The 26,088-nt window shown below is 48.7% G+C and overlaps 1 protein-coding gene and 1 non-coding gene across 4 annotated transcripts in view; one reads left to right on the top strand and one right to left on the bottom strand.

The window, feature by feature from the left end:
- Positions 1-275: 275 nt before the first annotated feature.
- Positions 276-382, top strand: LOC120653130. The gene has a single exon (XR_005666811.1). It is a non-coding gene; the product is annotated as a small nucleolar RNA R71 (small nucleolar RNA).
- Positions 383-10,997: 10,615 nt separating this feature from the next.
- The window catches only part of LOC120651314 (pentatricopeptide repeat-containing protein MRL1, chloroplastic-like), a 34,279-nt gene continuing 19,188 nt past the window's right edge, over positions 10,998-26,088 (bottom strand). Inside the window, exons 14-19 of one of the 3 annotated variants that reach the window (XM_039928781.1) lie at positions 23,221-23,311; positions 22,102-22,333; positions 21,927-22,019; positions 12,404-12,452; positions 11,608-11,701; positions 10,998-11,453 (exon numbers count right to left, since the gene is read on the bottom strand). In XM_039928781.1, coding sequence (XP_039784715.1) covers positions 11,225-11,453; positions 11,608-11,701; positions 12,404-12,452; positions 21,927-22,019; positions 22,102-22,333; positions 23,221-23,311 — 788 coding nt within the window. In that variant the 3' untranslated portion in view covers positions 10,998-11,224. Of the gene's footprint in view, positions 11,454-11,607; positions 11,702-12,403; positions 12,453-12,555; positions 17,203-21,926; positions 22,020-22,101; positions 22,334-23,220; positions 23,312-26,088 lie in introns of those variants that run through there. The other 2 variants (XR_005666114.1, XM_039928780.1) reach the window with 2 other exon arrangements.

Below are 26,088 nucleotides of genomic sequence, written 5' to 3'. Positions count from 1 at the left end.
TTTGGTTAACTTCCTAGTGTGGAGATTCTAGCTTTTTCATGAGAAGATCCATCTTGGCTGCCAGCCTATCGACAATGTCGATTTCAGGTATTCCTTTTGCATGGGCCGGCTGCCTATCTTCATTCCAACTCTGGTTGGAGGCAATCTTGTTGATGAGCGCTCTGGCTCCTGCAACATCGAGGGAGAGGAATGCTCCTCCCGCTGCTGCGTCCATGTGATCTTGCGATCGCTGGTTCATGCCATGGAAGAAGTTTTGAATGATAAGCCATTCTTCCATGCCGTGGTGTGGGCATGCTGCAATGTATTCCTGAAGACGTTCCCAGGCTTCCGGGACTATTTCGTCCTAGAGTTGTTGAAAACTAGAAATACTGTTCCGAAGGGCGTTGGTTTTGCCCACCGGAAAGTACTTGACCAGAAAAACATTGGCGCACGCATCCCAAGTGTCGAATCCTTCCTTGTAGGTGTAGAACCACGTCTTTGCTTTCCCAAGCAAAGAGAATAGAATAGTCGAAGACGAACACTATCCATCGTAGTGCCTTTTGGGTTGATTATGTTGCTCACTTCCAGAAAATTCTGCAGATGGGCGTTGGCATCCTCTGATGCCTTTTCGCAGAAGGGACTTGCTCGGACCATGTTGACAAGACCAGTCTTTTTCTCAAAGCCATCAGTGCCTTGGTCATTGGTCAGTCCAGTAGGGATATGTCTATTGGACGAGGCTGAGAATTGACGGAGTGTCTTCTGAGCCATGGGTATTGAAGCTGGTGTTGTCAAACCTTAATCCTGGAAAGTTTCTTCTGGTAGAACGACTATGCGTCAAACAATTCACCCAATTCTTCTGGATCTGAGATGAAGTGATATGGTAGATTGAAACTGGTCCTGCACTGCTCTGCAGAAATCACAGATATTCAAGAGCAATGGTAATCCCGCTAAAATTAGCGGCGATAAACAAGTAAATTTATCAAACTATTCGACGATATCTTTAGCTAATTGCTTCCCCGGCAACGGCGCCAGAAATGCTTGTTGGTGTTTCTTATGCCCAATAGAATATAGATTCTGCAAGCGCACAGAATCACCGCTGTAGCACTTCACCTTGGAGTATTCCAGGGTATCGTAATTTTCCTCAGGGGAGCACTATGGTACAGAGTATCGAAGAATCGAATGACAAACTTTACTAGAGATATCAACCGACTAACTTAGTCGGAGTAAGCCTAATAGATAAGATAAGATAATGGCCAAGCAATGACCGTCTGACACAGGAGACTCTAATCCTTAGAGAAGTAAGCAGCTGGGAGGACAACGAGCGAGAAAGACTCCTAAAACACTTCTAAACTATCGAGCTAGCCTCTCTAGACTAAACCTTACTTCTAACTAGTTATCGGGAACCTTGAACTTACTTCGGCAGCCTCAGGGGAGGACTTAGACAGGGGTGAGAAGGGAGTCCAACGGCAATCGGCACTACTGCTATGAAAACACCCAAACATGGTGGACTACAAGGGACGGACAGGGCTGTCACCACCTGCCGCCTACCACAATGGTACCGTAGGGTGGAACACACTTTCTAGGTAACACTAAGCTCGGACACCACGTCCGTTCTCAGTGTTATGATTTCTCTTGTTGCAGGCAAGAGAAATCCCCCTCAACCTAGGGACCTAACTTGAGTTCCCTAGTCCGAGTGAGAAAACCCGTAAGGTAAGATCCCGATAAACAAGAAAGATACAAAGCCTAAGCTAGAGGAACTTACTTCCGCACACAAGCAAGATAACTTGAGAAGATAAATGATGCGAAAAGTAAAGCTGACTCGAAAAGTTAAAGAAGATAACTATATTGATAAATGTCAAAGGAAAAGATACAAGAGCTTATACCGACTTCCGATGACGACTCCGGAATCCCGAGACAAGCTTGACTAGACTCTAACTCCCAACTACCTAACCTACTCTAGAAAGTAAAAGTGAGAGAAGAGAGCTCCTTTGGTGTGTGTCTCACAAGTGAGGGGTGGAGGCCTATTTATAGCACTCCAAGGTCGGTTCTTGGCCGGTAAAACAGGTAGCGTCAGTGGTAAGCAGTTGTAGTCGGTGTGCTTAACTTCCACGCCAAAGCTGAGCTCAAGCCGCTGTAAAGTGGGGCCGGCCGGCCTCCCTTAGGCCGGCCGGCCTGGGATTCTCTCCGTTCGGCGCCGACATTCTCGTGGACGCTCCTGATCTTCTCTAGATGACTATGGAGGTTGCTTGGCTTCAACGCTGAAAGTTCTAGGCTGGCCGGCCTCCCCTAGGCCGGCCGGCCTGGAGTTGGCACGTCTCGGTCCTCCGTTTCACGGGCTTGCTGACCAACATGTGTATGAAGCCCATAGTGGTGCTTCGGCCCAAAAGATCTCGACATGTGCTGAAAATGGGTCCTTTTTAATCCATGTGCTAGGCCTTTCGGTCATAACTTTTGTATTTGCTTGTATATCCAGTGCATTTGGGTCCATTGGAGGGTCCCTAATGGTCTTGTGGCAAGGCGAGATGTGTTTGGCAAAGGTGCCGGGCCGGCCGGCCTGCAACCTCTACAGAACACGAGTCTGGAACTTGTAATTTTCATAACTTTTGCGTCCGAACTCCGAATTGGGTGATCCAAGTGTCCAATTCGATCATCTCGACGAGCTCTTCAATATGGCAATGTCAAATTTGGCATTTGACAATGTTTATAATAGTGTCATCTTATATCCATGTTTCACCATCCTTGTAGATGCTCCATTTAGTGTTGTTTCTTGCATATTCTGAGCATAATCCTACAAAACATCTCAAACCACCAACACCTGTGGAATTTGTTAGAAATAGGTAAAATATGTATGGAATATAATTTATTCCTGAGAAGTTGACGGTCAAAATGGGAAATAATGGCCGTCAACAGTCATCATGGCAAAGTGCTGGTAGCTCTGAATGGGAACACACCGCACGAACTAACTAGGCCTACGACAGTGGCTCTAGGTCAGGCGGAGCACCCCCACTCTTTGCTTCCCGCCGCTCATTTTCAGCCCGGGGGTATCGTGACATCACTCAGGGGCTTCACGACCTCAACCACCGGGTCGGCGACATCGACGAAAGGACTCAGTAGATCCAAGGAACTCTCAACCAACATGTTGAAGATACTGCACGACATTACACGCAGCAGCAAACAAACCATAATGCCGCAATGGAGCTGCTTCAAAAGAAGTTAAATGAAAGTCAGGCTTTCTACCGGTACTATGGGTATCACCCTTGACCCGGCCAGTAAGCCAGCTTGGGGGGAAGGAAGCCCGGAGGTAACATGTATCCATGCATTTGCATATTTCCCTTTCATCATCTTGCATCGCATTGAATAATAAGAGAGAGAGAGAGAGAGATCTATGCTTTTATTTCCTCTAGTTCATTTTGTTTTCTCATGAGCGGTAAGAATGCCTAAGTTCTCCAGTTGAAATGATGAACAGTTGCTCTATTTTAGCTTCCTCTTCATGCGTAGTTTACAATTCCTATTCTCCAAGAACTGAGTTCGTTGGTCTCAAAAAGTTCACTTTGAACCTGAAATTTTGTGAGTTGCGAGTGCATGATCTGAGTCTAAGTTGTTGAGGAATATGATATGATGAATTAGAGTTTCTTCAAACTCATTCTGAGCAAAATTTTACGTCCGGAATTTTCATCTTTCAAAACTATAAAATAAAAAGTTCCTCAGTGATGAAATATTCCCACTAGAGCCATATGCATGAAGCCTACAAAGAAACAATCCATATACATGTTGCTTGTATCATTTTGAGCTTTGCCAAATGTTGTGACCTTTATGAGTTTCTTTTCATGCTCTCATGACCGAGAATCATGTACACACCACCTCCACTTGCTAAAACTTCTATACCGGAAGATATCATTTTCATATCATCCACTTTATCATATCCTTTTAATGCTCCACACTCTATGAAGTCTTTCCCAATTTTTCTCCAAGAAAGGCATGAGCTTTGCATTAAAAAAATGAGGGCATATGAAGGCCCCTGAATATAAAAAAAGGGTGGGCACATGAAGGTCCATGCAAATAGAAGATGGTTAGCCATGACCAAAATATTTAGAAGGGAGAGATTATACATGGAGCACCTTGCTTCTCATTTCATCCACCACATATCCACACACATGCACTTCATGGTTGTATGACTTATTTACTTTTTTGGGTTCAATCTTTGGCTTTGCAAAATATTTGAAACAAGTATGCCTTACTTTTCTCCCTACCATGAACTCCACATAAGCCTTTTAGAAATAGGAGAAAGAAGGCGTACAAAGGACTTGATTAGAGTGCAAACACTTTGAGCAATTCGAGAGTGTTATTTGAGGAACTTATTTTCATCTAAAAAATCTTTTAAAACTTCCAGATGTAAAGTTGAGCAAGGAATGAGTGAGTGGTGATTTATGAATCGTTCTATTTCTCAACTGCCCAAGACAAGGAGAAAGCCAAAAGCCCCATGAAGACTAAGGTAAAAAGGGTGAGCAAATTTTGGCCGACTTATTCAATTTGAGGTAGAATGTTTTTGTTGTAACTTATGCATGATGAAGAAATAAAATATTGCAGCAACTCCTGATCAACAACCTAAAGTCTAGCTTTGCTCAGGGACGAGCAAAGTTCAGCTTGGGGGATCTTATTGACGCTCGCTAATGACCATTTCTGAGCATCAATATGGATACAATAAATGAATGGACTTGCATTTCTTACACTCATGTCACTAATAAATCACCGAATTCCACATGTCCCTCTAGATTTCTATGAGTGCAGGTTTTAGCTGGAAATGAAGGGCAATCAGAACCTTTTAATCAAAGGGGCAAGATGTCATCCAATCAGACGCTGCCACACGAGCATCACATGGATTGAAGGGCCCACCAGACAGGAAAACCGACATAAAACAAGTCATGTCAGCATCTAGGAGCTAGAGGGCCCACAAGACAGTCATTGGACCAAAGCAGACGGCTGGCGGGGCCGGCCCATGGCCAGTCGATCATCCTGGTCGACCGACGGCCCATGGGCCCTACCTCCTTACTCCTTCAATGTGGCAGCTCCGTATTGGTCCCTAATGTCGGTTCAAGGTAGATATGCTTCCATTCCCGGCCGAGGAGAGGGTGGCTCCCCTCTATATATATGAGGGGAGGGGCTCCATTTCAAGACATGGATGAGCTCCATCAACATCTCAAGCTACACAAAAAATACTCTCAAGATGTAGTTTACCTTCTCTTGTAGAGGCCTTAGGACTAGAGGAGTTTGGGTACGAGTCGTAGTTCGAGGTCTTAGAGTCTTCATGAAGAGTCTGGTATGTCTTTTACCTTCTCTTTATGTAATATTCTGTGTATATACTAGAGTCTATTTATTTAGTACTTTGGTCCATATGCTAGTCTAGTTCTTGTTTCATGGCTTTGTTTCATCTTCCTTAATTGGGCGCTCTAGAACTAAGACCCCGGATAGACATGGGTGTTCTTGCGCAAGGCTAGAGTGGTGCTTGTTAGCGTAGGTGTGGTGCCTGAGTTAATGACCACGTTTGAACGCGACTCTATCTCACAGTTTGTAGAGGTAGCCGGCAGGTGGTGACAGCCCTGTTTGAGCCCTAGTAACCTTCCATGTTCGGATAAAGTGGTAGGAGGTACATAAAGTCGTCGGGTGTTCGGGCTTGTCCTGTTCACTTGGTTGCGGTCTCCCTAGTCCATGTTCGTAGGCTTCTCTATGTTATGAACGACTCAGACCAGCATGTTCAAGAGTGTGCGATAAAAGGCTCTAGCTACCCTTGATCTCGCTCTTGCCTCTCTGCTATCCTAAGGTAGTTTTATCTTGTCATGCTTGTGTGTTACACTACCCCCTCTATATCATGAACAACTTACCCCTTCTTAGACCCTAGACATTAGTTCATAGTGATTTCCATAACTTAGTAAACTCTTTATACCACCGCCTTCCTCGCGGAAATATAAATGACACCCCGGGTTACTCTCGGGTAAAATGCTACGGCGGCACTCCATGCACTTGTAGATTTATTCGTGGCTCATGAAATACCTGCCAACCCCCTTGGCGTCTGCGGGCGTTATCATTTGGGACTACCCGATTCTGAAGATGACGTTGGTAGACGCCAACAGTGGCTCGGGCAGGCGTGGGTGCATAGGTGGTTGGAGCAGGGCAGAGCGGCGATGTCCGCACGGAGAGGAAGGACAGGGGCGGGGCTAACTGGTGGGGTCCGCGTGTCGGCGGCACAGAGAGGGTGTAGGGGTGAGGGCGCTGGCGGTGTTTTGGGCTGGAGCGTGGTGAGTGTGGTTTGGGCCATGCGGCGCGCGAGCGGGTTGGGCCGGAACATACGGGCCGGTGGGGGTGCAGGGTTGGCAGGCCAAGGCGCTGCGCGGGTTGGGCCGAGTGAAGCGGAGCAGGGCGGGGTTAGGCGGGTGCGCTAATAGGCCGGACTGAGGTGGGTTCTTAGGTGGGCTGGGTTTGGTTAGAGTTTTAGGCTTGTTAGTAGTCAGGGTTTTGTTAGCTTTTGAATTTAGTTTGAATGGCCAAATTCAAACTAAATTCCACACCACTCAAACAAGGAAAAAAAATTAAATCCAACCTGAGTTCAAATAAACATGGTAGGTTCAATAACTCCAAACAAAACCAAATTTTATTGACATTAGCATTAGGGTCCTTATGTTAATTTGGTTTTAATTTCTAGGAATTTGAGAGAGAACTTAAGTTATTCTAGCTATAGGCACATTGACACAAAAAGTTTTTGAAAACTTGCACTTTTGGAGAATTTAACATTCCGTAAAATTTACGGGATATTACAATTTCAATCTGCTTGTATTTGCTCTTGCTCTTGCTTTCTTGATCTTTGAATAGAACCTTTTCTTGCAACTAGGCATGTTAGTGTGTTTACCGACTTAAGGTTTTATTGTTGGTGTGCTCTAGTTGATAGGGTCAAAATTCTTAGATTGGGCAACACTAGTTCTTGGTTAAGGACTTGATAGAAATTTGAAAAAGTCTCAGTTCAACCCCCTTCTAGGCCACGCGTGGGCGGCGGGTCGGCAACAGGTGCGGAGGGGAGGGGACGACGAGAGGAGGGCAGCAGCTCAAGTGGCCAGATGGTGGTGATGTGGAGTCTCGGCGGTGGCCTGCTCCAACCCTAGCTACTGTCTGCGAATGAGAAACGGGGGCGTCGATTCGTGGTCGCCGCGGCTTATCGGTAGCCTCCCCAGCCAAACGGTTGGTGCTGGGCCGCTGAATGACCAAGCCATCCGAACAGCGCCCATGACGATTATTGGTTGGCACGTGCACGATGATTGCAGATGGTGAAGGCTGCAAGGAACAGCGCCAATGTCTGGGCAGGCCTTTCTTGTGCGTTGCTCATTGTATAGTAGAAAAAGCTGCCATGGACTGTGGCTGTGGGAAAAGTTGATATGGGCTGTGAGCTGTGAAAAAAACTGAAAGCCGTTTGGCTAAAAGCTGTTGTGGCTGTAGCTTTGATACAAAATGTCTATAATGCCCTTGAAAGCCTTTGAGACTGTTTAAATGCAAATTAATCGTAAAAATATTTGTTATTCATTGATTGACATATAGTAGACCATATTTGGACGACAAATTTAATTACTTATAAGTTTTGCATCCACCATCAACATATGGTCCACATAAGTACAAAGATAGGAGAACAAAAGATATATGGTTCATATGGCATCCTGCTTACACCATAGTTTATCACTCTCTCGCACTAACCAAATCATAAGCTATCCTAGTACGAATGGTATTCATGGTATCCTCGTTCTCACCATCTAGACAAGCATCTTCTTGTGATTCGAATGTCTCTTCTAGTAGGTAGTCCTCATCAGCATCACATCTATCAAACTCCTCATCATGCAACTTACTGTCACGAATGAAATTATGTAATGCCATACAAGCAAGAGTAATGTGCTTATGAGAACGTGCAATGAAACTAGAGATGCCTTTCAAAAAACGCCATTTCTGCTTCAAGACTCTAAAAGACAGCTCAATGATATTTCGAAGCGATGAATGCAAGAAACTGAACATCTCATACTTCCCTTGCGGAGGACGCCCAGAACGATGGCGAAATTCTGGAATATGGTATGTGGTTCCTTTGAAAGGGACAAGGTATCCTGTTCGGTTTGGGTAACCACAATCCACAAGATAATATTTCCCTAGAAAAGAAGGATTATCAATACCAAATGACAGTGCAAGTAGCTAAGAAGCAAATAACAATACTTTGTAAGAATTTTTTTTACCCTTAGGAGGCACATGAAAAGAAGGGAAGTTTGCTAAGGCATGGCTGAGGATGCGTGAGTCATGTGCCGAACTTGGCCAACCAGCAACAGCGAAGATAAATCTCATGTCAAAATCACAAATAGCTAGGATGTTCTGAGATGTATATCCATGACGGCATGTATGGTTAACCACTTCCTCTGCTGGCACTTCAACTTTAACATGTGAACCATCTATAGCTTCAATAGCGCCTTTAAAATAAGGTCAGAAACGGTCCTCTTTGATCCTTTCATGCTCAGTACTGAAACTAGGGTCTCTTGGTTTGATGTTATCCTTTGCTAACTTGCGCAAACAATTCAATACTTCATGAAACTTGGTGTGAACTGTCCAGAGCGACCGTGTGAATTTATCTTCAGTTTGTGCAAAAGCTTAGGGCCCTCCAACAATCCACAAGAACATTGCCAATGACTCAATTGATGAAACATGGATAGTTGATGTCAACCCATTCTTGAATCAGAAAAAATGATTTACTTCATTCAATTCCAGTAACAAACATATACATGAACAAGTACTACTATTTCCTAGCAGCTGCACAAAATGCAAGGAACTGCAGAGGGAGTGGGATTCACCTTGAAATCGCAGGGAACAGGAAGTAGCTGCTGCAGGGAAGGGAGGGCAGCGCGCGCCTAGTTGCTCGTCGACGAGCAGGGGCGGTGCGCCGTGCGAATCCCGCCGGTGGAGAGGTGTCCTGGTCGCCGGATTCCCTGGATCCGGCGCAGGGCGAGGGAGGAGCGCCGCCTGCCACCGCCAAAGGCTGCGCTCGCCTGAGCTCGCGAGGGCCAAAGGGCGGCAGTATGGGCTCGCGAGGGACAAAGGGCGGGGGCCTGCGCTCACGAGGGCCAACAAGAGAACGACGCCGGTGAGGGAAGCCGCCGCCGCCGGCCAGGCGCGTCACCGCCCAAACCCTAGGCGGCGCCTGGAGGAAGGAGCGATGTGGTCGTAGAGACGCGCCGTGCGGGAGTGAGCAGGTGACAGGAAAAAAAAAAGAAATCGAATCGGTACGCCACTTAACAATGGCATGGCAGGTAATTTTTGTGAAGTTGTGCCCCTCAGCAGAGTACGAGCTATCGTGGAGTTTCTCTACGAGGAAAATCAGCTGTGATTGAAAGCCAGGTGCTAGAGTCTCAGCCTTTGATTGGCTTTGAGCTTTTCTTAAAAGCAAAAGCACTTTCAAAAACACAAGCAAACAGACCTTTAGCCTTTGGTTGGCTTTGGGCTTTTCTTGAAAGCAAAAGCAGTTTCAAAAGTACAACAAAACAGACTTTGAGTTTTCCTAATGGGAAGAGAGTTCCCTACGTGTTCAGGATGCTATAGTTGTGAAAGACAGTCCCTGAGATTTATGGAGTCACGCGACAGCTCACATAATGCACTGGGGTTGTAGGAATTGTCTAGAGATTAAATTAAGCAACGTTTTAGGAATATACTTGTCGGTACTCTGTAGCAGAGATACCCACACCTACTACAGTAAGACAGGACCCACATAGTTATTCGTAACTACGCGTGAAAGAACGGAGCAGTCGGACCCCACGGGTCAGGCCCTTACCTCCCTGGGCCAACGGCCCCGGACCCGTTCCCCGCTTGGGGACGGGTCCGGAGACGCCACGTGTCTCTGAGGAAGGGAAGCTCTGAGCTGATAGCCGAGGCCTCGGACCCCCCATAGGGGTCCGGGACCTCCCGCGTCCATCTGGACCTCCCACGCGGTAGAACCAACATACCGCCGGGGGGTCCAGAGCCGCCACGTGTCCCGGGGGTGGGGGCGCGGGCTCGTGCGCGAGTCTTCCGCTGGAAGACTCGCCCACCCACCGCATTTAATGCGGGTGGTTGAGGCGTGCTCTGCCGCCGCGCCACGCGGGACAGCCTTTGTCAGGCCTCACTGTGCACCGCGTATTACCAAGGTACACAGTGCAGCCACCTGCGCCGCACTCGCGCAGAGCCTGTCTGCCGCATTAATTGGATACGACGGCATGACACTTTTCCATCATGCCACCTACGCCGCAAGCTACACGGCTCGTTCAGCTACGTGGCGAGCACTGCCGCTAGCTACGCCTGGCTCCGTTCCGACAAGACAGCGTCTGGACATGCTGAACGGGGGACTCCAGGAGCAGGCATGGGAATCCCGGAGAGAGATCTCCTACATCTGTGACGCCATAATGTATGAGCAGTACATATTTTATACTACATCGTTGGGCCCACCTGTCGGGGATCCAACGGCCATGTACGCGTCCCCTTGAGATATAAAAGGGAGACGACCTCGCTGTACACGACAGGCCAAGCACACACAAGCTCTTGCAAGCTCTCTCGAGGCAAAGCAATACAACACACAGTGGACGTAGGGTATTACGCTCCGGCGGCCCGAACCACTCAAATCTTGCTGTGTTCATCGTGTTCTTGGGCGAAATCGAACTAGACGCTAGCTACCCCCGAGTACTCACCCTCTAGGCTTAGGCGGGTGCATTCCACCACCCGGCTATGGTTTGCCACACCACGACAATACTATAAAGAGCTGTCGGTTTAAAACAAGGCAATGATCAACGGTAGATTTTTTTTATCGTAGACGTGGTTCAATTATGTGCTCGATTTTGGTCCCTGGCAGGGTCAGGTTTCGTCTATTAGAGAAGAGATTCTTGTCGACCCTGACAAATTCAAATGCACACTTGATGTCGTAAATTACAAAATCAGGCATTCAACCCATGAGCTACATAGAAACAGCGTGACAAAGAACGTGAAGGAGACAAAAATGATTCATTCACTAAAAAACTGAATTAATTTTATGCATCCTGATTACAAAGTTAGATGTGTGCATTTCTTTATTCTGAATAATCTTTTCACAGATGACATATATGTAGTATATATATTTCCTTCCTCTGAACAAACTATTCACACATTTTACTATCCTGGACGTTCTCACAAAGGTTACCGAGATCTGTTGCTACTGGATTGACGTGCATTACTAGAATGAAAGGCTTCTGATGTCGCGTTGCTGATCAGCAATCCCTTTGGCTAAACGTGACGATAGTGGAAGCAAGTCAGCTGGTGCGGCACTGGAGGATTTGCTATTCAATTTTGGATTGAACCATCTCCTTAACGTGAGGCCATTGATCCTCATCCTCCCGTGGGACTCCTCCCCTTGGTATGAAATTCCTAATCGCCTCAGGAGAGAACCAACTGCTTGACCAATTCTGCACGCCACAACCCAAATCAGTCGCTTCCAAAAGTTATGAAATTATTTTAATGGATAACTGAGATAATGTTTTCAAGTTTCAAGATGAACAAACTTCCCAAAGTAAAATCCGACTGATAAATATGTAATCAGAGTAATGGATGTGATTTCACCTTCCAGCAAGCTTTAGTGTTTTTTCCCTTTCATCAATGTCGACCTGTTTCTTTTCTGTGGGTAACAAGATTGTCACGTTTGGTAACCTTGCACCTGCATCACAAGAAATATTAGAACAGAAAAAATTATGATATAAACTATACTTCGTCCGTCCAGAAATATAAGCACTATTAGGTAATTTTGGGTTTGTCCTAAGTCAAATCTTTTAACTTTGACCAATAACATCTCTATGAATTATTTCAAATAGAAAGAGTTATGTATTATGATAGCTATCACAAATTTTGCTATTGACAGTTAAAGTTGAAAAAAGGTTTGACCTATGACAAACCTAAAAATGTTTATATTTATGGATGGAGGGTGTACAATGTATAAAATTCTCCAATTTCTTATTGGTGCGTGAGTAAATCACAGAATAAATATTTAGTTCTTTACATGAAGAAATCCTAGAACTGTGACCATTTGACTAAAACAAAGTGACCATGTGTTGGTAATTCAGGTGGCTATTGGTTGTAACAATGCTTAATATTAATACTCACAAAAAAAGATTATATATCTCATCTGGCCTTTTGTATCAGAAAATGGCCAATGATACCTATTCATAGTTTAAAGTTCAAACAAATTTTACAGGAGCACAAATAATCCAGAAACTATGCATATTTATTATTCTCCGCATCTTTTTGTCATGATGGAGGTGGGTGGAAAGCATGAATGTGTTGAAACTTTATATTTCCTTAATTCCCTAGAAAATAGATGCAAAAGCAAATTATCTGATGTATCAAAAACTTTTGTATTCACCTGCAGCAAGTCGATGCTTCAAGGATCTCAATGTTGTAAGAAGAGAAACCTGCAGAAAAATAAAAGGAAAGAAAAAATACAAGAAAATACACTATCAGTTACATAAACAATGCAAAGCATACCACTTTACCCCCAATGTTAGCAACAAAGCAAGGACACACAAAATGGGGGGACTCGACTATGGGAAGAAAACGTCCCATTGGCAACCGAGTTGCTGCTGTTTCTCACCATAGAACCTTTTTCTTGGGGAGAATCTCACCATAGAATAATTTCTACTGAGAAAAAGGGTGTACCCAGTGCGAAAGCTCCCACACTAGGGGTGGTAATGGGCCATGGCCCTAATGGTCTCTTCACAGTCCAACATGACCCTTAAATTTTTTAACTCAAAATTGTATAGGATTAGAGCCCGACCCTTTTAAGGCCCCGCCCTTAGATTCTCTAGGCCAAATTCCAAGGCCCTTTACCACCCACACAAGGTGAGGTCTGGGCAAGGGAATTCCTAGACAGCCTTACTCCTGCAAAAAATTCCTAGTCGCCAGCTCTCAATTCTTGCACAGTGAAAGACAAGTGAAAGATAAGTTTCCGATACCAGTAGTCGAGGAGCTCTTGGATCAACTGCATGGCGCCACATATTTCACCAAGATGCACCTGCGGTCAGGTTATCACCAGGTACGTATGTGCCCTGCGGACATTGACAAAACTGCATTCCAGACGCATCAGGGCCTGTTTGAATTCTTGGTTATGCCGTTTGTCCTCACGAATGCCCCGGCGACTTTCCAAGCCTTGATGAACTCCGTCCTGAAACCGTTCTTACGCCGCCTTGTATTGATTTTCTTCAACGATATCCTGATTTACAGTCAGTCTTGGGCCAAGCACCTACTTCATATCCGGGCAGTATTTGAGGCGCTACAGCAGCCTGCTCTCTTTTTGAAACAGTCCAAGTGCTCTTTCGGGGAGCCATCTGTTGGTTATTTGGGGCATGTAATTTCAGCCCAAGGTGTAGCTATGGATGAGCGCAAGGTCAGGGAGCTACTCACCTGGCCAATTCCCAAGTAGGTTTGGACAGTCCGAGATTTCCTAGGCCTCCCTGGTTATTACAGGCGCTTCATCAAAGATTATGGCTTAATTACGGCTCCACTCACTCGCCTGTTGAAGAAAGAAGGGTTCTTTTGGGATGAAGCCGCCCTCTCGGCATTCAAGGCACTCCAATCTGCAGTCCACCGCCCCGGTACTTCATCTACCAGATTTCAGCGCACCCTTTATTGTGGAGTGCGACGCATCGGGTTCCGGCTTCAGGGAAGTGTTACACCAAGGCAGCGGACCCGTAGCTTTCTTCAGCTGACCCATTGCCCAGCAACATGCTAAGCTAGCTGCTTACGAGCGAGAGCTCATTGGGTTAGTGCAGGCAGTGAAACATTGGTGCCCTTATCTTGGGCCGGGAATTTCTTGTTCGTATGGATCATCATAGCTTGAAGTTTCTTCTGGATCAACGCCTGTCTACTATTCCTCAACATCATTGGGCTGCCAAACTGCATGGATATGATTTTCGTGTTGAGTACAAGCCAGGCGCAGCCAATGTTGCGGCGGATGCGTTGTCTCGCCGAGAGGAGGGCCAGTCTGGGGAGCTTTCAGCATTGTCCACGCCGGCATTTGCTTTCTTTGATGAACTGCGTAAGCAGCTAGAGGTGGACGCTGCCCTCTCTGACGCCCGTGCCAAGGCAGCTAAGGAGGAGGATGGCTGGACTATCGCTGATCAACTATTATTGTTAAAAGATGGGAAGGTTTTTGTACCAGCATCATACGCTGCTGTCTCGTCATTGCTGGAATTTGCTCATGGCATGGGCCACGAAGGGATCCAGAAGGTGCTGCATCGCCTAGGATCTGATTTCCATATTCCGGGTGATCGCCGTTTGGTTCTCAATTTTGTCTGTAATTGTGAAGTCTGCCAGCGTAACAAGATCGAACACCTGCGCCCTGGCGGTTTACTGCAAACTCTGGACATTCCGTCGGTAGTGTGGGCTGATATCGCCATGGATTTCGAGACTCTTCCTCGTGTCAACGGTAAAACTGTAAGCAATATGGATTGCAGGGAATGATTGGATTGATTGATAGAGGTGCACAATGGGTGTACATATATATAGGCAGGGAACCCTAGATAGTTTATAGAAACACCACCATCAGGGGGCCCTGCCGCCATCTACCAAACAGAGGAGGGGGCGGCGCCTCTAGCCAGGGAGGCTGGGCGCCAGCCACCCAAGGCCCAACAGGGCCTGCTAATCAGAACCCTAATTGCCTTGCTAACACACCCCCGCAGTCTGATTGGTGAAGCCTCGAATGTTCAAACTGGACTTGAACTCCTGAAACAAAGAAGTAGGTAACCCCTTGGTGAAAATGTCGGCGTACTGGGCAGACGTCGGGACGTGCATGATGCAGACATCACCAATAGCAACGCGCTCCCGAACAAAGTGGAGATCGATCTTGATGTGCTTGGTGCCCTGATGCTGGACGGGGTTGGAGGACATGTAGACGACGCTGATATTATCACAATATACCAGCGAGGCTCAGCGTAAAGGCACATGAAGCTCCAGCAGAAGTTGTCGCAACTAGGTGGCCTCGGCCACATCGTTGGCCACAGCACGGTAATCAGCCTCTACACTGGAACGGGAGTCTGTGTTCTGCACTGTATTCTGCTGCTTGGAAGACCAAGAGACCGGGTTGTCGCCGAGGAAGACCGCATAGCCGGAGGTGGAACGCTTGGTGTCGGGGCAGCCAGCCCAATCAGTGTCGGAGTACACCGTCAAGTTAGAGCTCCGAGACGGCTGAAGAAGAAGACCCATGTGCAGTGTGCCACGCACATAGCGCAGGATGCGCTTGAGGGCAGCAAGATGCAGCTCCCGAGAATCATGGATGAAGAGGCAGACCTGCTGAACGGCATATGAGATATCCGAATGGGAGAAGGTCAGCCACTGAAGAGCTCCTGCAAGGCTGCGATAATCCGAAGGATTCTGGACGGGCGGCCAATCTGCTGGTAACTTCGGATTGATGTCAACAGGAGTGGTGCACAGCTTGCACTCAGCCATACCTACGCGCTCCAGAAGTTTCACCATATACTGACGCTGGGAAAGGAACAGGCCAGTGCCACGGCGTTGCACATGCATCCCCAAGAAGAGATGGAGCTCACCGAGATCCTTCATAGCGAACTCAGACTGCAGCGAAGTGATGGTACGCTGAAGGAGTCCGATAGAAGAGGCTGTGAGCACTATGTTGTCGACATAAAGCAGCAAGTAGATCATATCATCGCCGCGCCGAAAGACGAACAAGGAGGTGTCAGACATGGCCTCCGTGAATCCCAGGGACAAGAGGTATGCAGCAAATCGTCTGTACCAGGCACGGGGCGCCTGTTTAAGTCCATAGAGGGACTTATTCAGGTGGCAGACGTGGTCAGGATGAGCTGTATGGGCACTGGGTGAAGCCGCGAAGGATCCAGCGCGCCTTGTACCGCTCTAGGGTACCATCAGCATGGAACTTGTGCTTGAAGATCCACTTGCCGGTGACGATGTTGGCGCGAGGCGGGCGAGGAACAAGATCCCAAGTCATGTTCGCCAGCAGAGCGTCGTGCTCAGCTTCCATAGCAGCCCACCATTTTGGATCGGCAAGGGCGCTGCGAAAGGTCTTCGGGATCGGCGACAGCAGAGTGGCGTGGTAGAGCGCCGGCTGGCGGAAACCAGCTTTTGCCCTGGTGGTCATGCTGTGCTGGTTCACCACGGGGGGAACGAGCACGGCTCCCTTAGGCAAGGAAGGAGGGAGACCAGCAGAGGGCTGCTGTCGTCGAATGTAGACGTGCTGGAAGGCGGAGAGCGGCCGGTGAAGAGCAGCCGAGCCAGCAAGTCGTGGCTGGGGCTGCCCTGGCGACGGGGTGGCCGGTTGAGGCCGACTGGACGGCGGAGTGGTTGGCTGTGGCCGGCCAGGGGCCGGCGGTGAGCCAGTCATGGCAATGGGTGACGCAGGGGACCGGACGTGGCCGGCAGCCGGTGCTGGAGTAGTGGAGTTCCAACCGGTAGGGGTGGGAAGCCAGGAAGTGCCAGCTGGTGGCGTCGTCGAAGCGCCGGAGGCCGCGTATGGCAACGCGGGAAAGCCGGGGGCCACGTGTGGCAACGCGGCGACGTCTGGATGAGGTCCTGTAGAGGAAACAAGAGGTGACAGTCCAATGGGGGCCAGCACATTAGTAGTAATATCATCCAGGAACTCGAAGTCTGCTTCGCTGGGAAGACGCGATGGCTCAGCAAAGGGAAACGAGGCCTCATCAAAAGACACATGACGAGAGATGATGACTCAATTTATGGAACGGTTAAGGAGCGGTATCCCTTGTGGTGAGCAGAGTAGCCGAGAAACACACAGAGTGTAGAACGCGGCGCAAGCTTGTAAGCGGCTGTGGCAACGAGGTTTGGGTAGCATGCAGAACCAAAGACCTGAAGGTGATCGTATGTAGGCAAAACCCCGTGAAGGGCGAAGTGCGGTGTAACGAACCCTAGGGTTTTGGTTGGGAGGATGTTGAGCAGGTAGGTGGCCACGCCAAGAGCCTCAACCCAGTAAGATGGCGGCATGCGAGCTTGAAATAAAAGTGAGCGAATAATATCATTAGTGGAACGAATGATACACTCAGCTTTACCATTCTGGGAGGAGGTGTAGGGGCACGACATCTGAAGATGGGCGCCATGGGTCAGGAAGAACATACGAGCACTGGAGTTATCGAACTTGCGGCCATTGTTGCACTGAACTGCCTTGATGGTGGCACTGTACTGTGTGGTCACATGAACAAAGAAGTTAGCCAGAGTAGAAAATGTGTGACTTTAGGCGCAAAGGAAAAGTCCACAAGTGGTGCGAACAATCATCGAGAATGACCAAATAATACTTGTAACCGGTTTCGCTCAAAAAAAAAAAATACTTGTAACTGGAGACACTAGCAACTGGTGATGTCCAGATGTCATAATGAATAAGATTGAGATTATTGGACGCACGCGAAGTGGATGAAGTGAACGGTAACCGAACATGACGACTGAGTTGACACGCATGGCATAAAGATTTGCTAAGTTCTTTATTACATGAAGGTATGACAGAGGCTAACTTGGTCATGACATCATGACCGGGGTGACCAAGACCACGGTGCTAGGGTGGTGGGGTGCCAACGATGAAGACGGCAGCAGGAGGAGGGTATAGTGGACCTGCACTATTGCACCTGATGAGAACTCTCCGAGACTCCAGATCCTTCACAGAACAGCCAGCGGGATCAAATTCAACAGAACAATTGTTGTCATAAGTAAACTGGCGCACATAAATCAGGTTCTTAATAAGACTAGGTGAAACTAGAACATTATTAAGTGAAAAGGGACCTAGTAGGGTGACTGTGCTAGTGGAGGTAACCGGAAGTAAAGAACCGTTACCGACAACAATGGATGAGGGATACTGCGAGATAAAATTGTGAGTAAGAGTGGAAGAATCGGATGTCATGTGAGAGGTAGCATCTGAGTCGAAGAACCAGACATTTGTAGGAGGCTGGTTCAGGGAGACGGTGCTGAAGGCGGAGGCGAGCGACTGCTGATCCCAGCCGACTGTTGGCGCGTATTCAAGGCCAACACATGAACGCGCACGATGACGCGGCGAGCAACGGCGCACCTTCCAGCGCCGCGGCACCAACCGTCAAAACGGCATGGTGGACCGGACAGACCAGTCTCGCTGGGGCAGCCCGACGAGGATCCAACGAAAGCCCGTCCGGGAGGGACCCCGTCGGGGCAGGCGCACCTTGGGTTGCCCTAGGCTTGGCAGGCCAGCTAGGGCATCGTCAAACGCCATGGAGACGAAGGAAGAACAGCATGTCGAGGTTGGAAGAGCTAGGGTAAAAGGAAAAGGTAAAGACGACAAAAAGTAGATGTATTTGATAAGTTTGATTGGGTTGGATCCCTCAATCGCCGTGGCCCTTTATATTTATAGAGTGGAGTGGACTTGTTCTGCAAGAAATCCTATTACAAGATCTAAATCTAATAGTACTAGGACTATGCTTTGACCGCTCAAACCGCTCAAACCCATCGGTCAGACCGGTTGGTCGTGCCAGACCGGCTACAGCATCACAGACCGGTCAAACTGCCCGAAATGACCGGTCAGACAGGTCTACTGCCAATTTTGGTCGTCAACACCGATCGGCGAGACGGCTGGGGACTGGACGCCGGGCGCCTAGGGAAAGTACGCCATCTGTCCCTATGCAGCCTGCGCCTGCTGCAGTGCCTAGGCCTGGGCAACCTGTGTGCTTGCGTCTGCTGGGCCAGCAAGGCTTGCACCTGGGCTGCTGGACCAACAGCGCTTGATGCTGCTGTGGCGGCGTCGGGGCTGCGGGGAGCGGTGTCGTGGGTCGCGGGCCAGGCCGCAACTGGATGGCCCCGGCCCACGGGTGGAGGAAGGACGGCCAGCTGGAGCCACCAGCACTGCCTGTGCTGGGCGCGGAGGCCGGCTTGCCGCCCCCGGACTGCCCGCTGCTGGAGGACGGCGGTGTCTCGCCGGAGCGAGACTTGCCGCCCCGTCGGCAGCAATCCTTGGACTTGCGCCGGGATGCTCGCCCCCGGAGTTGGAGCCCCCGTTGTGGGAGGGCTGTTGGTGGGGGGGGGGGGGGGTGTGGGGGCGAGCACCCGACGAGGACGGCGGCGGCGCCCCGGATGGGGCACCTTTCCCAGCGGCGAGGAGGGCTGTGGGGCGAGCCGGCGGTTGATGCGCCATGGTGAGCTCTTCTAGGATCAGCTCGTCGACGGCGTCTTTGAACTTGAGGAAGGGATTGTCGCGGCGTATGTGGCGGCCGGCGTCACGGAAGCGCTCGTTGAGCCCTCGGATGAGGTTGAGGGTCAGCGTGCGATCTGAGACGGGTTCCCCAAGATCCACAAGCTGCTGCGCCATGTTCTTGAGGCGCATGCAAAAGTCCGTGATAGAGAGATCACCTTGGACCAGATTGCGGAACTGGGCGTCGAGGTGGAGGGCGTGGGTCTCCCGATTGCCAAGGAACTGGTCCTCGAGGGCACACCAAATGGTGCGCGCGGTGGCAGCACGGTCGATCACCATCTCGGCAAGGTAGGAGGAGATCGTGCCGGCGATCCAGGACTTGACAACGCAGTCCATGCGTGTCCAGTCCGGGAAGTCGGGCGCGGGGAGGTCGACGAGGACGTGGTTCTCCAGCGAGTACTTGCCGATGACGAGGAGGATCTGATCACGCCACCGGGTGTAGTTCCTGGCGTTGATGTCGAGGAGGACGTGGACGAGGCTCCGGATGTTCTGCACGCTGATGGCCTGAGCGTGCAGATTGACGAGGGCGGCGGCTTCATGGGCCAGAACAGCGTGATGAAGGGTGCTCCCGTCGTTGTCGACGGAGGCGGCGTCCTCCTCTCCTTCTCCTGGCGGTCGGCGTCAGGGTCGCCCTGGGCGGCGATGGCCCGGTCCTTGGCCGCCCTGGCGAGGGCGTCGCGGGCGCTATGGGCGGTGGCCTCGCATTCCAATGCTGCGGCGGCAGCCTCCTTCTCGGCGATTTCGGCCCTAGCAAGGGCGGCTTCGCGCTTGGCCTGAAGGGCCTTGGCGCGCTCCTTAGCCGCGTCGCCGCCGGCCGGGGCCTTGGGAGAGGAGGGAGGCGTGCCAGTCATGGTGACCAGGGGGAATGGCGCAGCCGGGGAAGGGCGCGCGGCGCAGCCAGGGAGCGGCGCGCTATGGCAGCGGAAGGAGCAGGGAAGGAACCCTAACTCGTGATACCATGTAAGCAATATGGATTGCAGGGAATGATTAGATTGATTGATAGAGGTGCACAATGGGTGTACATATATAGGCAGGGAACCCTAGATGGTTTATAGAAACACCACCATCAGGGGGCCCTGCCGCCATCTACCAAACAGAGGAGGGGGCGGCACCTCTAGCTAGGGAGGCTGGGCGCCGGCCACCCAAGGGCCAACAGGGCCTGCTAATCATAACCCTAATTGCCTTGCTAACAAAAACAATCATATTCTCAAAATATGCACACTTTATCCCATTGAGTCATCCGTATACTGCTGCATGGTATGCCCTCTTCCATCATGAGTGATCGAGATCCGGTTTTCACCGGCGCATTTTGGAAGGAGTTGTTTGCTTTGGCGGGTGTTCACCTTCACTTCATGTCTGCTTTTCATCCACAGTCAGATGGTCAGTTCGAGGCCACTAACAAGATTATTGCTATGTACTTGCGTTGCTTAACGGGCGATCGACCACGCCAATGGGTGCATTGGCTACCTTGGGCCGAATTCTGCTATAACTCATCCTATCAAGCCTCCCTGAAGACGTCGCCCTTTCGTGTGGTTTATGGGTGGGATCCGCCAATTCTCAGAGCATACAAGCAAGGCGAAGCTCGACTTCCAGCAGTAGAACAGCAATTGCTTGAGAGGGATCAATTCTTGGCCAAAGTGTGGGATCGACTTGAACAAGCACAACAGTATGCAAAGGTGCTATATGATCGCAAGCATCGGGAGCTATCCTTTGCAGTAGGATAGTGGGTCTGGCTTCGGCTTTTGCATAGGCCAATCGCGTCTCTTGGAGTACAGGGGCGCGACAAGTTGGGGCCTCGTTATTTTGGTCCATATAAGGTGGCCGAACGGGCCTGTGAGGTGGCATACAGATTGGACCTTCCAGCGGGTGCTCGCTTACAGAACGTCTTCCACGTGGGACTACTGAAACCATTCCAGGGTTCTCCGCCGGATGCTCCACCTCCCCTTCCTCTGGTTTAGAATGGCCGTGCTTGACCCCTTCCAGCAAAGGTGCTTAAGGGACGTCTTGCTCGTGACCATTACGAGGTGTTGGTTCAGTGGCTTAATCAAGATGCTGCCTCTGCTGCGTGGGTGTCATTGGACGAATTTCGGCGTTCTTATCCAGAATTCCAGTTCGAGGACAAGCTGTTGCTCCAAGGGGGGGAGAGATGTTATGACCGGGAAGCAGTATCAAAGGCGCAAGAAGAAAGGAAGGCTACAGAGGCGCACGAGGAAAAGGATTAGTTTCCTTGTAATCAGATTGTTTAGGTATTAGTCGAGATCTCGATTAGCTTAAATAGAGGATTGTGTAATCAGGAAAGGACTAAGAAAGGAATTGATTCTAGCTTCCCCTATCCTTGCTTCTCGTCTACCTCCCTCTCCTCGTGCTCTTCCACGTCCAGCCGACAGCGCCCAAACGCCGAGGTCCAAGACCTCGTCCGACTACCTCGCATAGCTATGATCTTTGTAGTGTTCCTGCCACCAACATCCCACCATGTGACAAAAATTCCTGCAAAATTCTGCAAAGAGGCGGTTCGAACCCAGGACCTCCAGGACACAAGTGGAGAGTCTCTACAACTACACCAGGTCCGTGCTTGAGAACAATTTCAACTGAGAAATAGAGTGGACCTCCAGGATACAGAAATGATGTCACCTTTAATTTTATTTAGGTAAAATGAAAAGGCGGTTTCATGAACATCTAATATTGCAAGTAGAAAAAGTACCTCGGCTGTGTGGATCCTTAACTTTCTTGCATCAATAACAATCCTAGTATCTTTCATGGAAATACTTCCAACTGCTCCTAGTGAGGCAGCCTCCTGTGACAGCAAGCCATGCAATTTTCATCAATACCCGCAGATATTGAAATAGAGCCAATATTCATTGAGCTAACATCATTACCTCCAGAATCGAAAAAGCACGAATGTCATATTCACCGAATCCTTCAAAGAGTGAATTTATATTTGGATTATGTGGAATATCACAACTTATTTGCATGTTCTCAATAAAACTACTCTTCAGCGAATTGTAATGAGGAAGCCTCAAACATCCCAACACTTGAGATAAAACATCGCTTGAAGGTACTAGGCCAGTTGAAACTGCATCACGATACACCTTAATAGCTGCGGAAGTCCTAAAAAAATAAAAATAACTTACTAAAAAATAACATTGTAAAAATAAAATAGATACATCTATACAAATCTATCATGCAGGAAGTTGTTCAAGAACTATGATGGAATAAACATCCGTCTAAGGGAGGATCATGCATGGAATTCATGAGGGATGCCGTAGAGGTGTTGATTTTGCTTCTGCTGCGCTGATTGAGGATGACACATGACATTCACGAGGGATGTCAATTTACTTCATTCTTGATCATTCGTGAGGAGTAGACTGCTCTCTCTTCCATTTCACTGCATGTCTAGGGATAATTATACATGATTGTTGATTTTGTTGCTGCTGTGCTGATTGAGGATGACACATGGCATTCAAGAGTGATGTGAATTGACTGCATTTCTTGATCATTCCTAAGACTGCTCTCTCTTCCATTTCACTGCATGTCTAGGGATAATTATACATGATTGTTGATTTTGTTGCTGCTGTGCTGATTGAGGATGACACATGGCATTCAAGAGTGATGTGAATTGACTGCATTTCTTGATCATTCCTAAGCAGTAGACTGATCTGTCGTCCATTTCACTGCATGTCTAGTGGCTACATATGATTGTATACCAGCATGGCTTCCTGGATCAACACTAGCATAGCCTATCAATTCCCCAACATCATGCGCTTCATAGATATGGATCAATCCTATAGAAGCTGTGAAGGTGGACCAGAACATTTTTCACAGCACAAACCACATCTGTAAACTATGTACAACTGTTCCATGTCAATTTTTTCTTGAACACATGTTCCATGTCAATTTAGCCTACAGGGTAATCTAAATAACTGAACCTAGCAATAGGTTCCTTCGAATTACATATGTGAGACTATGAGATGATCTGTCAAGGCTGAGGAACATACCATTTGTTGTGAATTTGTGGTTTCCCTAAGCTGAAGTTGACAATAATATTCCCAAGCGAGAGATCTCTGTCAAACATTTGTAGACATAAACCTGAATAGAAGTTGTGTCAGCAGGTATTGTCATCAAATATAGAACAGCAGCGGAACAAACAACGACAAATCATCTTAGTCCCAAGCAAGTTGGGATAGCCTTGTTATCAAATATAGAAGTGGAACAAATAAAATGACTCCTAGAAGGCATGCACATAAGAAAAAGGGTCAAATAGGTAGGTTAAGGAAACAAAGGGAACTGAGTAAAATGCACCACTGGTCACCAAACTTGTACGGCTAGTTCCCTTGGGGTCCCCAAACTATCATTAGGTCCCCCTGTAGAATAATAGATTGCGTATAATGGATGCATGTATTAGCCTAAGTCTTGGGAATGAATATACAGGGATACATGACTTGGAGGGCAAGAAGCCTCTCCTATAGATATAGTAGGATACAGATACAATTCTAATCTACCTGATATAGAGATATGTCTGATATACTCTAACATCCCCCCGCAGTCACAGCGAGAGCGTCGAGCAGACGGTGAGACTGGAGAGAGGTCGGTGAGCTAACAACCCCCCACAGCCACAACGGTCAGTGCATCGCAGATGCTGTGGCTAGAGTGGAAACCCACAAGGTCGCTCCAACAAATGGTAACCCTTTGTGCCAATGTCGAGGTAGCTGAGCTGGAGGGTGTCGAGTAGCCATGGTCGAGGATGCCATGCGTAGGATAGCCGTGGTCGGCGTAGCTGACTTCGGTCACGTGAAGCTGCAGGCACACTATGGTGGTGCTAGAGGTGGTAGCGCATAAGGGAGAGTGTTGTAGACGAAGACGCTTTGAGGCAGTCGTCGAGGAGGGAGATCAATGCAGAGGATGAGGTCAAGGCCACCGTGGCTACGCGTGCACCGGGTTTGCCATACCCAAGAACGCATCAAGGACGAAGTCGAGGATGAAGGCACGCACCAATGTTGCCAATATCGGACGTGCAAGGTAGAGGGCACAACCAGACATGCCATTGTAAGAGGAAACAACAGAGAAGGCCTCCACAATGGTCGCAGGCACAGAATAACGACAGGGTAGAAGATGTCGATGCAGCCTGCTTGCCGGAGTAGATGAAGTAGTCGGGGAAGAGACGGTGAGACTGGAGAGAGGTCGGTGAGCTGACAACCCCCCACAGCCACAACGGTCAGTGCATCGCAGATGCTATGGCTAGAGTGGAAACCCACAAGGTCGCTCCAACAAATGGTAACCCTTTGTGCCAATGTCGAGGTAGCTGAGCTGGAGGGTGTCGAGTAGCCATGGTCGAGGATGCCATGCGTAGGATAGCCGTGGTTGGCGTAGCTGACTTCGGTCACGTGAAGCTGCAGGCACTATGGTGGTGCTAGAGGTGGTAGCGCATAAGGGAGAGTGTTGTAGACGAAGACGCTTTGAGGCAGTCGTCGAGGAGGGAGATCAATGCAGAGGATGAGGTCAAGGCCACCGTGGCTACGCGTGCACCGGGTTTGCCATACCCAAGAACGCATCAAGGACGAAGTCGAGGATGAAGGCACGCACCAATGTTGCCAATATCGGACGTGCAAGGTAGAGGGCACAACCAGACATGCCATTGTAAGAGGAAACAACAGAGAAGGCCTCCAAAATGGTCGCAGGCACAGAATAACGACAGGGTAGAAGATGTCGATGCAGCCTGCTTGCCGGAGTAGATGAAGTAGTCAGGGAAGAGACGGTGATGCTGGTGATGAGGTTGTGCTAGATGAAGTTGAGTCAGAGAGGATAGGCGGACGGTCTACGGTGGGACCAGACGATCCGTAGGTAGCAGCGGTGGTGCTCGAAGAAGACGACGAAGAACTTGAATGGCTTGATGAAGACCATGCGCGCAGAGCGCGGCTACGCATAATCGACGATGAAGTCGTGGATATGGTCGGCGGCGGTAAGGATGCAACGGCGGAGGAGACCACGGGTGGCGCCTCTGCTGCCCGAAGAGGCGATGCAGCAGCAGCCATTTGCGGATCTAGGATTTTAGTTTAGGGTATGCCGGATGAATACTTCAATATATAATTTTCTAAGATATAGCAAACAATTTGATTAAAAAGATAAAATTTGCCAAGAAATTTAGTACATAAGGGTAAAGAACTAAAAGTATGGTCATATATTTAATGATATTTTTATATCTAAAATCGCTCGACGAACAAGAGGAGAGTCAAACTAGTATGGCTGCTAGGTTGCCATAAGGTTGAATAGAAAAGCTCTCTCTAGAACACACGAATAAGTTATGTGATCGAAATTATGAAAAATTATGTTAGTTGAGTATATAACTGAGCAGAGTATTTGGATTAGTTTGGACTTGAAATGGTGACCAGCAGTTTCTCCTAATTAGAAACCTGGCAAACTTTAAAACCATAGTAAAGATGGCTAGTTGGGAGCGAACATTCTAGGATGTAACGGTATTGTTCTTTCAGTGGTAGGCGATGTTCTCTTTGACAGCAAGACGCCTGCTCGAGGATTCGCCGGCTCAGTTTTCGAAGATGCTCATATGGGCATTCATAGGGATGTGCGTATATTGTGAGTGTCTGAGTTGTACTGTGTAATCTAAAAAAATTGAGAAATTGATATAATAGATGCAATCCAATCGGTGGTGGTCACTAGTCATTTCATCACCGGCAATCTGGAACCAATGCAGCCATCCCCATCTACGGAAGCATGCAAATCAATAGCAGGCGTCACATTTAGCTTTGCTACTTGAGCTAGCCAGCGGGTTTAGTCTGGGTGCTGCCGCTTGCGTCGCTGGACTGTGAGCCAGCAGCACTCGAAAGCAAAAAAAAAAAAGTTGGGTGTGG

This window comes from Panicum virgatum, chromosome 9K, assembly GCF_016808335.1.
Source record: "Panicum virgatum strain AP13 chromosome 9K, P.virgatum_v5, whole genome shotgun sequence".
Classification (NCBI taxonomy): Eukaryota; Viridiplantae; Streptophyta; class Magnoliopsida; order Poales; family Poaceae; genus Panicum; species Panicum virgatum.
Note: the sequence above shows the minus strand (reverse complement) of the source record. Positions and strands in the feature narration are given on the sequence as shown.